The 15,483-nt window shown below is 40.3% G+C and overlaps 1 protein-coding gene across 3 annotated transcripts in view; it reads left to right on the top strand.

Moving 5' to 3' along the window:
• ARL15 (ADP ribosylation factor like GTPase 15) overlaps positions 1 to 15,483 on the top strand; it is a 394,584-nt gene that overhangs the window by 133,956 nt on the left and 245,145 nt on the right. For all 3 annotated transcript variants that reach the window (XM_004737893.3, XM_004737892.3, XM_013051269.2), the window contains one exon: positions 4,389 to 4,533. In XM_004737893.3, the coding sequence (XP_004737950.1) occupies positions 4,389 to 4,533 (145 nt within the window). The remainder of the gene's footprint in view (positions 1 to 4,388; positions 4,534 to 15,483) is intronic.

The raw sequence follows: 15,483 nt of genomic DNA, 5'->3' as shown, positions 1-15,483 counted from the left end.
ATGTTCTCTAGTCCATGCTGCAAGTGAGGGCCTAGGATTGTGTGTCTTTAGTGTCTTGGGTTGGAGTGGAAGGGGACAGAGCCTGTGGAAGCCGCTGGTTTGGTAAAGGAAAGCACCAGCATGTGGGCTGCCAGACCCTTGCCCAAGGAAACTATCACCTAGGATACATTAGGATAAATAAGCATCCCGACGAACGGTTATTTATTTGTATGGTGCCTTTCTTGTAGCAAAATGCATTGAACTGATGCCTCAGAACATCCTCCTAAAGAAAGGAAGTGGCAGATAGTGTTAAAACGTTACTGGTTAATCATGGGGAAACTGAAGCATGGATAGGTTTATGGAGCCTGAACAGAGTCACACAATGCCTTAGTGTCTGGCCTGGGAATGAAGCCTGAGTTTGCCACTCGCTGTCAGGACTGCCGACGGCATTGTGTTTAGCATTGTACAACAGTGAAAGGGGCTTACTTTTAACAATGCGAGAGCTGCTGTAGGAGACAGACACAATGAACTTTGGTACAGTATAGTCTAGAGGCCAAAATGAGTAATTTTAAGTAAATTGACTATGAGATCCAAAGCTTCATTAAGTTTTAAAATGAAAAACAAGTGAAGACTGTACAGTTTTTAGGAACTGACTCAAAAAAACATGAACATTCTTTTCCCATTTTGAAATAGAATATTTTTAAAAGCCTTATTTTGTTGGCTCAAAATCTGACACAATTCCTGCCAAGCATAGGATTTATTTATTTCAAATAAATATTCAAAGGTTCTGTGATTTATTTCAAAGATTCTGTCTTGTAATGATTGTCAATCTAACCTTTATGCCTTTTATCCTCCAAAATACCTGATTTCCATAGACTGTGTTTTTGGAGGTGGGGGGTGGGGGAAGGCTTTTGTTTTATTCAGATTTAAGTTTGGGTTCTTCCAGAACAGTTGAAAATATAGAGCCTGGAATTCAGGAAAGAGACTGAGGGGGAGAGGAGAGATGTCCTATAAGGTGTCTTAAACATCACTGTGGAGAATCTAAAGAAAGATGAAACACACGTGTGGATTACAGCATCACTGCTAAATGTCTTTTCATGTCCAAAATGCCTTAGCAACCTAGAGAAAATTAACAGGTGATCTTAGATATTAATGAGTTTGGCCATAAATACTTTTATATTTGGATTTTTTTAAAAGATTTTATTTATTTATTTGATAGAGATCACAAGTAGACGGAGAGGCAGGCAGAGAGAGAGAGAGGGAAGCAGGCTCCCTGCTGAACAGAGAGCCCGATGCGGGACTCGATCCCAGGACCTGAGATCATGACCTGAGCCGAAGGCAGTGGCTTAACCCACTGAGCCACCCAGGCGCCCCCTATATTCGGGTTTTAAAAAGAGCATGAAGGTGAAATTTGGAATTTCAAAGTATATTGAGTAATACCGGTATGTGAACAACATAAACAGGGCAATACAGCAGTCACCTACAATTTTGTTTTCTATTTAAGATTTGATTGTTTGGACCAGGTTAGTTGTGTCAGTCTCCCTCCAGGAGATGGACTGAGGGAATTCTGGGGGAGGAGATGAACAAGAAATGGACAGTCGGGAGCAGGAATAGGGTCTCTCCCTTTTTCCCTAGTGAAGATCAAAGTAGCCCAATGAAAGAAACCACAGTGTGATTAGTGGTGTTGCCTGACGTAGTTGAACGTGGCAGAACTCTCCCAAGAGAATAGCTGCTAGCCGGTGGTCCTCTTTGGGGGAGCACATGTATCTGTGCGTGTACATGCACATGCATATATACATCTGCTTCTTCGAAAAACTCATCACTAATCCAGGAGACTCAGGGATAGAGTTTGCAGAAAGTCCCACTATCAACCAACCTTCATGGGAATCCAGGATATGATGCGTTGGCATCTAGGGTGCTCTTCAGAGTTGTGGTCATTAATCTTGTAGGAGAAGGGATAATTGAACTCAAGTTTAATGCCAAAGAACAGCAACTAATATAAGAGAGCAGGAGGGGTTGCTGTATGCACGCAGACTGAAGTAATTAGGGCTCCTCAGTCTTGAAAAGACGGAGCGGAAATAGGATTAGAGTTTAATAAATTTGTGAAGAATATGGATTAGATGATCACAGAATTGTTTACCAGAAGTAGGCAGAGCCTCTTAAAAGCTGAGAAGTGAACTGAGGACAAAAAAAGGTCTATTATACTGGGAAAGTAGACCCTGTACAGCAAAATTACTCTTGAGAACTGAACTAACTTCTGGCATTGAAGGGAAGTGAAAGGGTCAAGGTTTACTCTTATTTTGATACCATTTTCTTGAAATATGAGGCGTTCAGGAGAGACCAGATGAAGCTTCCTAGTAGTTTTTACATTTTCTTTTTTCTTCAGTGAAATGTCAGTGTCGTGGGTTCTTCATTCAACATTTATTCATTGAAGGTAGATTCTATGCTGTCTTCTGCTAAGCCCTGGGGACACTGGGATAAAGATGGAAAGAGATGGTTTAGTGGTAAATAGGAACTGCCCAGCCCCTGGGCATCTGTAGTGTCAGATGATGACTTGACAGATAAGCTGGGAGACCCTGACACAAATTGCTAACATTCTCCAAGGATCTGATCACGGGCCCCTGGAGAACGGTGCTGAAGCTGGGATCTGAAAGCTGGCGAGTTCACTCAGCCAAGAGCTAGGGGAAGAGGGAATGGCATCTGGGAGTGCCTGGAGTTACGTGTAGAGTACCTGTGTGACTGGGGGCAGAGTAGAGGGAGGAGTGAGTGGAAAGGGATGGCAGAAGGGGCTGGGCAAAGGTGGGAGGGTGGGGGTTGCTGGAGCAGATTATTCAGATTTTGGAAGACCCTGTAGATCATAAGGGTTTGGACCCTAGAACAGTGGGAGCTCCCTGCAGGGAGTTAAACAGACAAGATCAGATTTTGTTTTTACAAACCTTCATGATGGCCACCATGGAGAACAGAGAGGGCAAGAGTGAGTATATGGGGACCAGCAGGAGAGTGTTGATGTTGTCCAGGTGATGGTGGCTTGGACTGCAGAGAAGCGGACAAGTTCTAGAGCTATTTCGAAGGAGGTATGGACTTGCTGACCAACTAGGTAGGAAAAAGAGGAGAGAAAACTAGTCAAGCTTGACTTATGAAATAGCCAGTTAGGCCTCAGATTTTATCTGAATGAGAATTAGCACAGACTTGTTATAGGTCTCTTCTCTCAGGATCTCCAGATCATCTAGCAGTCCGTAGGTCTCCCTCCCTCTCCCTCTGTTTCTCTCCTGAACGATTGAGGACCTGAATATTTCAGGCTCTGTAAGTCGGCACAGAATTGGCCCCTAATAAATGAATGTAAAGTAGGCAGAAAGATCGCAAACTACCTAATTTCTGCTCTCCTAAATCTCCCTCCCTTTAATAACTCTTGGAGAGCAAACAGGTCCTTGCCATGCCCAGACTGCACAACGGTTCATAGCCCCCTGAGGTCAGTTGACCTGAAAGAGAATTTGGCATGGCTCAAGATAGCAGTAATATATACAGAGACTCCAGTGACTGATGTGTGAAGGCTTTTTATTTTCAGATACCAGAGTTAAAAGGCGAATACAAAGAATTTCGCTGTGACTCTCCGTTTCACTGGTCATTAACATTGTATTGTGTTGGCCTTATCTACTCCTCACCATATAGAGCTGAGGATAGACACAGATTTAGAAGTTTTCTTAAAAAATAAAAAGAAAAGAAAAGAAAAGAAATTTTCTTAAGCTATTAGTCATGGGCATCAAGACCCTTCATCTCTAAATACTTGATTAGTGTGTGTTTTCTCAGAACAAGGATTTTCCTTTTATAAAGCACAGTACAGTGATTAAATTCAGGAAACATGACCACAGGCCACAGTGTTGTCTAGTATGTGTCTCCAGTCAGCCCTCACCTGTTGTCCAAGTGTGACTTCTGCCATTTTCCTCTGCCTGTTGCTCTGGTCCGATTCAGAAGGCATTGCATTTGGTTATCCTGTTTCTAGTCTTCTCTGCCGTAGAACAGTTCCTCAGCATTTCTTTGATTTTTAAGACACTGAGATATTAGAGAATGGGCCAGCTATCTTGTGGAACGCTCCTCAGAGTGTCTCGTGCTTAGATTGCGGCTGTGCATTTTTGGTGGGGAAGCTGAGCAAGGATGTCGTGCCCCTCGCAGGGTCCCTGTTGGCAGCAGCAGATGAGCCATGAGGTCCACATAGGTCTTGTTCCTGGGGATGGTAACTTTGATCACTTGGTTTGGTGGTATCTTCTGGGTTTCTCCATCCTGAAGTTACCTTTCCAACTTACAGTGAATAGGTTATTTAATTACTTCTTCATACTTAGTCATTGTAAATGTTACTAAGCTTTGTGTCCAGTCTTATTTAAAAGAGCCCCATTTCCCCCCTCTCTTGGCAGTGTTTTAGAGCACTCTGCTGCAAGGGACCACCGCCTGCAAGACCTGAATATGACCTGGTTTGCATAGGCCTCACGGGCTCTGGCAAGACCAGTCTGTTGTCAAAGCTCTGCAGTGAAAGCGCCGAGAACGTCGTGTCGACCACAGGTGGGTACTGTGCAGGGTTCTACCGCTTTCTCTTTCTTACCCCCAAAATGTTCTAGGCTCCTATGCTGTTTGCGGGACCCCTCCCTTCTGTTTGTGGTTAATGTTTCAGTCAGTTTATTTATGTTTGGGTGTTCTCTTTTTCAAAATAGAGTGTGAAAGGTTTAGTGGCATTAAATATCTGTACCCTGTATCTCTCTAGTTGGATATTTCAGTGCCACTGGACAAGTCAGGCTCAGGAGAATATTAGTACAAACTAATGGTGAAACTTGGAGTTCTAGTACTGTAACAAAATAGCTTCATCTCAGGCTCACTGAGCACTAGTCCCCTGGGGGAGCCACTCTGGCCTGCTCGTGTCGGTCATACACTCCCTCAACAGTTCAGCTCATGGGCTGAATCTTGCTTCCTCAGAGCTCCCATCTGGAGGAGAGTCAGTGCAGGAACCATTGACCAGGTTATGTTGTTTCTAGATAAGGCCAAGAAGTCAGTCTAGGCAGTGGTTCTCAATCAGGAGAGACTTCGCGTTGTCACAGCTAAGGGAGGCGGCTACTGGCTTCTGTTGGGTGGGTGCCAGGGACGCTGCCAGACATCCCACAGTGAGCAAGAGAGGCTGTTGCCACAAGGAAGAGGGAGTGAGAGCGCACTTAGTGGCTCTTTGGATTTGGAAGGTGAGCAAGAACGAAGTCAAAGATGGCTCCAGTCCTGCTTTAGGAAATAGGTGAGTGGTGGAATCATTAACTAGGATTTCCTATCAAGTAGAAAAAGTACTGATGACCAAGAAGAGCCTTACCGCTATTAGGATAAGGATTTGCCATCAAGTAAGTTAGGTTTTTAGAGCTCTTCAGATTTTAGAATTGTAGATGAGAAACTGTGGACTTGCAAATCAATAGAGACATAGCGTCATTGAAGGATGAAGAAAAGAAAAAGGGGTTCATGCTAATTGGTGAAACAACAGAGGGTGAGCAGAGCTCAAGATGGACCATGTAAAGCCATTTCCAGTTTCCTTTTCCCTAAGACAGAACTGAGCACTCCTCCTCCACTCTATATCGTCCGTATTTCTGTCACTGAGTGCCTGCTACACTGCTGTCTGCATTTCTGTCCCTCAGCCTGGGGTGTGAGCTTCTAAGGGCAGAGATAGCACAGACGTAGCATAGAGTTTGGGCGTAGCTCCAGATTTTTTTGAGAGCATAAGAGGCAATAGTAACTTGAATTCTGTTTTTGCATAAAGTATCATACTTCTTTGAGCCTTATAATGGCCTTGCATGGCAGGTAAGTTCTCCCCTCCCCATCCCCTCGCCCCAGATTCTGTCTTTAAGTCACCTGAAGCTCAAAGGTATGGTGACGTGGCTATCGTTACACAGCTTGTGATAGAGGTAGGGGGCCAGTTCAAGTCCAAGTGAAGTTTAGTGGTACCTAAGGCTTAGGATTTGCGATGAGAATAGTATTTGCTGATTGTTGGTAAAGTTGTGGATATTTTTGGAGAAATGGGTTATGAAATGATACAAGCCTTACTAATTTAGTAATTCTTTTCAAACAAAATACCTTTCCTTACAATGTGTGAAAGTAATAAAAAAATGTACTCTTTTTCACTTACTAGAGGCATAAATCAGAAACACTATTGCTAGAAAAAGCAGTTTTGAATTGTAATATAAAAAAAATCATCTGTAAATAATACTGTAATTTTTTGTAAATTGTAAGTTTTATATCTTTATTAAATTTTTAATGTGTTCCTTTACTGGAACTAACAGTATCATTGTGTGCTAGTTGATTTTTCTGTTGCGTTAGAAGTGAAGTTGCCTGACATTTTGGATATCAAGCGTCTATGAGTTGTCATTCTTCTGAACCAGGTACAGTGACTTTTTTGGAGGCCTTTTTGAAGGTCTCTGACCGCAAGAAGTTTACAGTCAGGTTAGAAAGATAAGTTTTCTTTTCTTTTCTTTTAAGATTTTATTTATTATTTGACAGAGAAAGAGAGAGAGAGAGAGAGAGAGAGAGAGAGAAAGTTCACAAGTTGGCAGAGAGGCAGGCAGAGAAAGAGGGGGAAGCAGGCTCCCTGCTGAGCAGAGAGCCCAATGCAGGGCTTGATCCCAGGACCCTGGGACCATGACCTGAGCTGAAGGCAGAGGCTTAACCCACTGAGCCACCTGGGCGCCCTGAAAGATAAGTTTTCTAGTGACAAACAGTTGATACTTGGTGCATGTTTAATATTAATATAGGACAGGTGCTATGACAGCATGATATGTGCTGTACTTGATGATAAACATGAGAAAGCTAAAAAGGACCATCCATTTCTGATGTGAGAAGTTGAAGAAGGCATAGAGGATGTTCTATTTGGGAAGGGCCTCATGATGACAAGTACCTGAGCAGAGGGGAATGGAGTGAGGAGAGGAGGGAGTAGGAAGCATTCAGAGAACAGAGATCTTATAGGGTTGAGGCCGGGGATACAGAGGTTAGGGTGTGTTGTGACCTGACACTGAAGGAGCTTCCGAGAGAGGCCTGCAGCATGGAGAGCAGATCCAGTAGGGACTGTAATTGTGGGGATAGAAGGTTAGGGGCAGGTATGATGGATTCCGTAACAGTGACAGTCGCATTGCATCATATAGAGAAAGGGAAGAGATCAGAGTCAAGTGGGCCTTCAGTTTCTAGCCTAGTGACTGAGTGAATTATAAAAAGTAGGAAGAACATGACAGGCAATTTGAAGATAAATGATGAATTTGGCTTTGGACATGCTAATTTTGAGGTATTGGCAGTGATCCAAATGCCAACAGATGAGCTGACTAGAGAAAGTTTGGATCTGGATTTGAGAGACAACTGAATTGTGGGTTTTGGAGGTGGTTGAGGGATGATGGGTGGTAGAAGAAAGAAGGGTGCTAAGTAAGCCACAACTGTGTTTCATTCCTTCTTCCCGTGTTAGTTGAATACCTATTACATGACTGCCACTGATTAGGCACTGAGCATGCATTAACAGACAGACATTGGAGCTTACATTCTAGCATCTGCATTAGGCAGGGAATCTAAGCCAGGCTGTTCTCTATAGTATCATACAGTCAAATACGAATAAGAGGCCAAAAGAACCAGAGTTAAATAATCATCAGTCTTAAGTCTGAGAAAGGGCTATAGGGTGTGGTGACATTACAGTCATTAGTGAACAATTTCAGCGCAGCGTATTAGAGTCAAAACCGGCCTGAGCGATGAGGGAGTGGTGTACAAGTGGAGGAAATTACAGTGTATAAACTGTCCTTTTCACTCTTTGGCCCTTTTAGCTAAGACTGAACATAGACTATTCTTTCAACAAGTCAGACAGCAGTAGAGGAAGCAGTATTCTGGAAATCTGTTTTTACAACGATAGATGCTATGGGGACATGCTAGTTGGGGAGGGGGTTGGGGGACAGACAAAATAGGAAACCAACTTCATGAACACAAATACGAAACAACAAAGCATGGTCATCCCTGAGAGATGAGAAATAAATGAGCTGAGCCCTGGATTTGCCCCAGCTTGCTGCCTTGAGTTTCTTGGCCATGGCATACTTCCAGGGGGAACTGAGGTGGGATTCAGTGGACTCCCTACATTGAGATGGAGCAAGAGTTGGGGAGACCAGGGCAGCTAGGGTTCATGGGAGACAGTAATGGAGAGGAAAGAGTTATACAGAGAGAGAGCCCTGGAGATCTACAGAGGGTCTCCCTTGAGTATCCAAGGTACCCTTGGTTAGCCATGTTCACACAAGGCTAAAAGTTGTGGCTATTCCCACTAGCCAGGTTAGTTAAGTCATACTTCACAAGGTACTGGGCAGAGCTCTCAAGAGGGTCTTGCCTTAGTTATCAGCCCAAAGCTGAGCAGTGCTCTAGACTCACCTAGGAAATCGTATGAACAAAACAAAAATCTCAAACAGTTTCCTACTAACTTTAATACATCCTAGAACATAGCTATAGGAGATAACAGAAAACAAAATTACCCAGCACTTAGGGCAGAATTCAAGTGTTGGACATTAAAATATTACCAGCCATGAAAAAGGCAGGAAAACATGATTTATAATGAAAAGAAGAATCAATTGAATCTGACTCAGAACTGACCCAAAGGAATTCGCAAAGAAAGACTTAGAACTGTTACTATAACTGAATTCTTTCTGTTCATACAGTTAAGTAGAGACATGGAAAATTTTTAAAAGACCCATATAAAATTTCTGTGCTGAATACTACAATTCTGAGGTGGAAATACGCACCAGATAAGATTCAGGGCAGATTACACCTTGCAGAAGTGAAGAGTAATAACCTTGAAGGCCATTAGTATTAGAGACTATCCAAAGTGTTGAGGGAGGGAGAAGAAAGTGGAAAGTGCAAAGAGCAGCATGAACTGTGGGACAATTTCAAGTCCCCAGACATGGGTCATTGGAGTCCGTGAAGGTAAAGGATGGAGAAAGGGACAGGAAAAAATATTCGAAGAAATAAGGTCTAAAATGTATTTAAACTTAAAACTTGTCAACAAATCCAAGAAGCTCATTAAACCGTAAGAATGAAAAAAGAACAAAAAACTACAACAAAGACATACTAAAAAGTTATATAATAAAGTTTCTCAAAACCAGTGATAAAGTGTGATGATTAATTTTATACTGTCAACCTGGCTGGGCCAAGGTGCTCAGGGATGTGGTCAAAAATTATCCTGGGTGTTTGTGTTTTGGGATGAGAATATTTAAATCAATGGACTTTGAGTGAAGCAGACAGCCCTCTATAATGTGGGTGGGTCCCCTCCAATCAGTTGAAGTCCTGAATAGAATGAAAGATGACCACCACTCCACTTGCCAGCAAGGAGGAAATCTGTGTCAGGGTGGCCTTTGGACTTGACATGCAGCATCAACTGTTTCCTGCTTCCTTAGCCTGCCAGGCCTACCCTGTAGATTTTAGACTTTGCCAGCCTCCGTAACTGAGTCAACTCCTTAAAATAAATCTGTCTATCTATCTATCTATCTTCTCTCTATATAGGCTGTGAACAATTTCATACATATATATGAAAAAAATATATATATATTTATATTTCTTATTGGTCTGTTTCTCTAAAGAACTTTGGATAAAACAAAGAAAATCTTAGAAAGCAGATAATGAATGTTACAAAGGAACCATAGTAAGAATGACATCAGATTCCGGTTTTTTCCCTGGAAACAGTACAAACAAGACTGTGGAGCAACATCATTAAAATTCTAAGGGGAAAAAAATTATCAACCTATACCCAGCAAAAATATCTTGGAAAAAGATAATTAAAGACTTTTTATTATACCTTTTTATTATACTTTTGTTGTACTGTTTCCAGCATTAAAAGAAGTGTTAAAAGAAGTCCTTCAGGCAGAAGAAAATTGATTCCAGATGGGAATCTGGATTTACACAAAGAAATGGAAAGTACAGAAATGGTGACTAGAGGGGTAATTATACAAGATTTAGTTCTTATTTAAATCTCTTTATAATTGTTTTAAAAAATAGGGGTTTATACCATACATAAAGTAAAATGTAAGAAAACAATGGCATAAAAGTCATATTGGAAAAAGAAGTATACTATTGTAGGGTTCTTATATGTGGAGTGGTTATAATAACGCTTGAAGATACAATAGACTGTGATAAGAGATGTGCTATAACCCTAAAGCAACTACTAAAATAATAGAGTGATAGCCAGTAAGGCAACAAATGAGGTAAGATGGAATTACCAAAAATTATCCAAAAATGGCAGAAAGAGAAAGAACAAGAATAGATGGACTACATAGAAAACAGGTACTAGGGTGATACACTCAAACCTAACCATCAAAAAGCAAATTAAATGTAAATGGTCTAGACTCAATTAAGGGACTGAGAGTAATAACAGATTAAATAAACAAAACTAAATAACAAATAGGACCCAATTCTATGCTGACTTGAAACAAATCTATAAAGACACAAATAGGTTGGGAAAAGAAGTCTCAGGCTACAAAGGAAAGTTGGAGTGGCTATGTTCTCAGAAGAGGTAGATATTAGAGCAAAGGATAATGCTGGGAATAAAGAAGTTCATTTTATAATGGGATCATTTAATCAAGAGAACATAGAAGTACTAAACATTTACATAACTGTTAACAGCTTTAAATACACAAAGTAAAAACTGATGGAACTTTAAAGGGAAATAGACAAACCCACATGTCAGATTTTAATACTCTCAATTACTGACAACATGTAAGAAGAAAATTAGCCAAGATAGAGTAGACTTGAAAAGTGTTATCAGCCAACTTGACTTGATTAACATTTATAAAACACTCTGACAGTAGAAGGCATTCTTCTCAAGTGCAAGTGGAAAATTAGACCGTATTTGAGGATATACAACAAGTCTCAATAAATTTAAAGAGATTCAAGTCATACTAAATATGTTCTCAGATCACAGCAGAATTGAATTAGAAATCAATGTAACAGGAGGATTACTCAGGAAATCCCCAAATATTTAGATACCAAGTGACTTCTAAATAACCCATGGATCAAAGAAGAACCCAAAGGGAAATTATAAAACATTTTTCAGTGAGTGAACATAGAACACAGCAGAATTTGGGGGATGCCTCTGAAGCAGGACTTTAGAGGAAACTTACAGCACTAAACACCTATGTTAGAAAAGAAGAGCCTCAAACCAGTGATCTCAGTTACTACCTTAATGAACTAAAAGAGAAGAATGTATTAAAAACAAAGTAAAGCAGAAGAAAAGAAATACTAAAGACCAAAGTAACGTGGGAACTCAGTGAAAAAGAGGAACAGAGAAAATAATTGAAACCAAACCCTGGTTCTTTGAGAATATGAATGAAATTTTCAATTCTACTCAAATAGATCAGGAAAAAATATTGAGACACTTGTATCAGGAATGAAGAGGAGTTATATAAATAGAGGTTTTATAAAGATTAAAAGGGTATGGGACACCTGAGTGGCTCAGTGGGTTAAAGCCTCTGCCTTCGGCTCAGGTCATGATCTCAGGGTCCTGGGATCGAGCCCCGCATTGGGCTTTCTGCTCAGCGGGGAACATGCTTCTCTCTCTCTCTCTCTTCCTCTCCTGCCTGCCTCTCTGCCTACTTGTGATCTCTGTCTGTCAAATAAATGAAATCTTTTTAAAAAAGTTAAAAGGGTAATAGAGTATTATAAACCATGTTTTACCAATAAATTTGGCAATTTAAATGGAAAAATTCCTTGAAAGACAAACCATCAAAGCTCATTTAAGAAGATATAGAAAACTCAGATCTGTGTTTAATGGAAATGAAGTCATAGTTAAAAAGAAAACTTGAAATCTAGTCAGCTGCACTGGTAAATTCTATTAAATTTTAATGAAAAAATAATGCCAATGCTACATAATACCTCCCAGAAAATTGAAGAGGTGGGAAAACTTCTAAGACCAGTAAGGTTTTTTTAAATTTTTTAAAATGTGTTCTCAGAATTCTCTAATTCTCAGATGTGAATTAGACCTGGTAATCTTGGAGATCTGAAGATTTGGAGGATACCTTGATCATTAATGTGGAGAACATTTGTAAGAATAGAAGCAGGAAGAGTGTGATGGACAAACGTCAGCCAAGAATTGAATTCATTAAGCTTGATTACCGGACTCTCTGAAAATTGATAAATGGAAATGCAGAGGTCCGTGTGTAAGCAGATGCCACAACCTCAGGTGGGAAATTATTAAGGCTATGGTAACATGGTCCAAAAGCATTATAAGGAACACATGCTTGTCCTGGTTGGCGCTGTTAGGGAAAGGAAAAGTTCTGTTGGCTAGCTTAAGGAGAATGGAAAAGTACAAGAAAATGTTGGCGCCTAGAGAAGACTTTCTTAACAAAGCTGAGGTTCCACATGACTAAGTGAAGGGGCTCCATCATGATAGAGGAAGGACTGGCTTGGGAAAGAGAGGCCTGAGGAAGGGTAGAGGAGGGAAGGGGTAGATGCTTATGGGTTGAGTCTGGTGTGTTCACTATAGCTAATGAAGGTGGGTAAGAGGTTGGAGAAAATAATTAGTGATGACAAAGGAAGGGGGGGAAGAAAGGCAGCAGAGAAGAGCCCAACAGGCTGATTGTAAGTTCAGTGGACCCGAAAAAACCAGTCCCCCCTGGAGTTCCAGATAAGCATAACTGGTGTGTTCAGACCTACTTCCTGGGTCTCTGTGTGTTTGTTTAGATCAGGGTATGTGTGTGTGTGTGTGTGTGTGTGTGTGTGTGTGTGTGTAATTGAAGAACAGAGGAGGTGGAAGGAAGGTCCTAAGATAAATGACAGAGCCTAACAGTAGGAGAAGATAACTAGAGGAAAAAATGAAGTGAGAAAGCCCCTGTGCATGTGAACATTTAATGTGGAAGATGGAAGAACAGCTGCAGGAGGCTGAGGGGGATGACGCACGAAGAAGAGACCAAGGGCACCAACTCCGTTTTCCAGCAACTCTAAATGTTTATAAACAAGACAATGTTTATAAGGAAAAAAAAAAAAAGGAAACAATGCTGTTGAGAAATATTTGTAACAAGTATTAGAGTTTATGGCTGGCCCACTTGGGGAATTAAATTGTATTTACAAATAGTACCTAGAAGGCAATCGATAAATGAATTAAAAGATAATTTCATAAAAAGAATTAATGGCAAAGAAGTAAGTGGGAAAGGTTCCACTTGGCCAGAAATTCAATTTGACTAGAGAATAAACCAGAAACATGTTAATTTTAAACTCGAATCTACCAGTATTGGTTTTGCTTTCTGATGAGACCCAGCGCTTGGTAAGATTGTGGTAGTATGCATGAGTGGTGGGATTGGGATTGGGATTGTCCTTTTTCTTGAAAAGCAATTATTCATATAAATCAAAGGTTGCCAAAAGATTAACATCTTTCCACCTAGCAATTATGCCACTGAGAATTTAAGTATGTAATATCAAAGAAACCATACTCACAAAGTGATTCTTTATAACACTTGTAGAACTAAAACTCTAAACTTCCTATAGCAAGGGAGTTTATTAATTAAATTGTAGTACCTCCACTGAAAAGATTATAGATTAGAGAAAAAGTCTTCTGTTGAAAAAAAAAATTATGTTTGTTTTAAAATTGAACTGTGCCTTTGAATGAAAAGCAAGAAAAGAACATGTAAAAATAGCTGTGCTCTGATATGGCTGAATTATATGTGAAATTTTGTTATTTTAAATTGTTTCTCTATAATGCTTTGATAGCAAGCCAATTAAAAGTAAAATATTTTTTGGAAGAGTTGGGAATGGCTGAAAAGAGAATCTACCTTTGAGAATTTGTTTCTTAAAATAAAAGCATAACAAGAAAGATTATGTCCATCCAATTTTAGCAAGACAGAAATGTCTTCTCTTTCTTCAGAAGCAAAGGGAGTCCAAACTTTATTGGATGGTTAACTTCAAGATCTTTTACCTTTGACATAATTTTTAGAAGGTACTTAAGTTGTCAAAACTTAAAGGGCCAAGAAACCCTCCAGAGAGCGATTGGAAAGCTTGCACCTTGGTCGAGAAACAAAAGTGATCTCTGTCCTGAGTGAATTCCTTGACTGGAGATGCATGAGGAATTTGTTGATAAAAGGGTTGTTAACCTGTTGATTACAAAGAGACTCTGAACTGGAGGAATAGAGTTTAAAGGCTTGAGATAATACAGCGGTGTAACCTGGAGAAAGCTTAGCACCTGGAATTGAAAAAGGTTGAAGATCTCTTCTACTGATACTTACTACTTCACTTGTAAACAGTCGAGTGGTAGTTAAAATAGAAAAAGATCACGAAAATTTGACAGAAATGTGGAAAACGTCCATGAAAAATTGAATGAAGTATTTTTAGAAACTTAAGTATTTGCTGCATATGTGTTAAGTCACCAAGAGAAACAAGTTAGAAAATCCAATTTTCTTATCTGCTAAAGGATTGTTTAATCAATGCCAGTGGATTAAATTTGTTTTTAAGAGACCGAAATCACATTTAGAAGAATCTCACTATATTGGAAGAATTGTCCAAATGTCACAAAATTACCATGGTGTAAATCATGCCCTGGTCTAGGTCAAAGCCACCAGATCTGTGGAATGCCTTTGCCTTTAGCAGTTGTTAAAGTGATCCAAGAATTTCAGAAGTACACACTAAGTGTCCATGTGCAAGTGTGCAGACCTGTGTGTTGGCGGGTTGGGGGGGTAGTTGGGCTGTAGATCCAAATAAGATACTCATGTGTTCCACACAATGAGTAAAAATAGACCAGCCTCACTCCCCAAACTAATTTTGTTACAATTCCGGGAATGCTTTCCCTGCATAAAAAAAAAGTCCCATCCATCTCCCTCGTATCACAGGTTTTTCTGCATTTAAGGACTAAAAGACAAAAACTGAAAGTCTATGCAAACAATTATTTCCCCAAAGAATTACTAAGTCATATATTTATTAAAATTTGTGGGGTTAAATCTTAGGGGAGGTTTCAGTCTTACTAATATAGCTTAGAGAGGCCAGGAAAAAATGACTGCGTAACTTAGGCTTCAGCCATCAACTTGTTTGAGTGGGGTCTGGGGAGACCTGCCCACAAGGCTTTCAGCCAAATACTAGAGGCCATTGATGATTGACTCCGTTGTAACTGTTATTTCCTCTTTCTTGTTTAATATAAATAATGGAATACTAATGCTAGAGGAAACCTCAAGGAGCTTATCTAGTCCACTCATTTTGCAGATGGAAGGGATTCAAGGTCAAGGAAAAATGGGGCTGGTGAATCTGAGAGCTGTGGCTAGGACTTCAAGGACATCAGCACAGTGACCACCTTTGCCGAGTATCAGAGCTTGCCTGCTTTGCGGACAAGGAAGAGTGATCAAGCCTAGTGTCACGGCCAAGTTGGACCTTTTCTCTCCCCTCCTAAGTTCCTGGTTTTGTTAATGCTGATGAAAAAGTACTTTCTGAACTCAAGCTATTTTTATTATTTTCCATTAATAAGGCATTGTAGTGTGGCCCCAAGAACACTTAACTTTGGTTCTTCCT

The sequence above is a fragment of the Mustela putorius genome, unplaced genomic scaffold (assembly GCF_011764305.1).
Source record: "Mustela putorius furo isolate JIRA1106 unplaced genomic scaffold, ASM1176430v1.1 tig00000407_pilon_pilon_pilon, whole genome shotgun sequence".
In the NCBI taxonomy this organism is placed as follows: Eukaryota; Metazoa; Chordata; class Mammalia; order Carnivora; family Mustelidae; genus Mustela; species Mustela putorius.
This window is presented reverse-complemented; position numbering and strand designations above follow the sequence as displayed.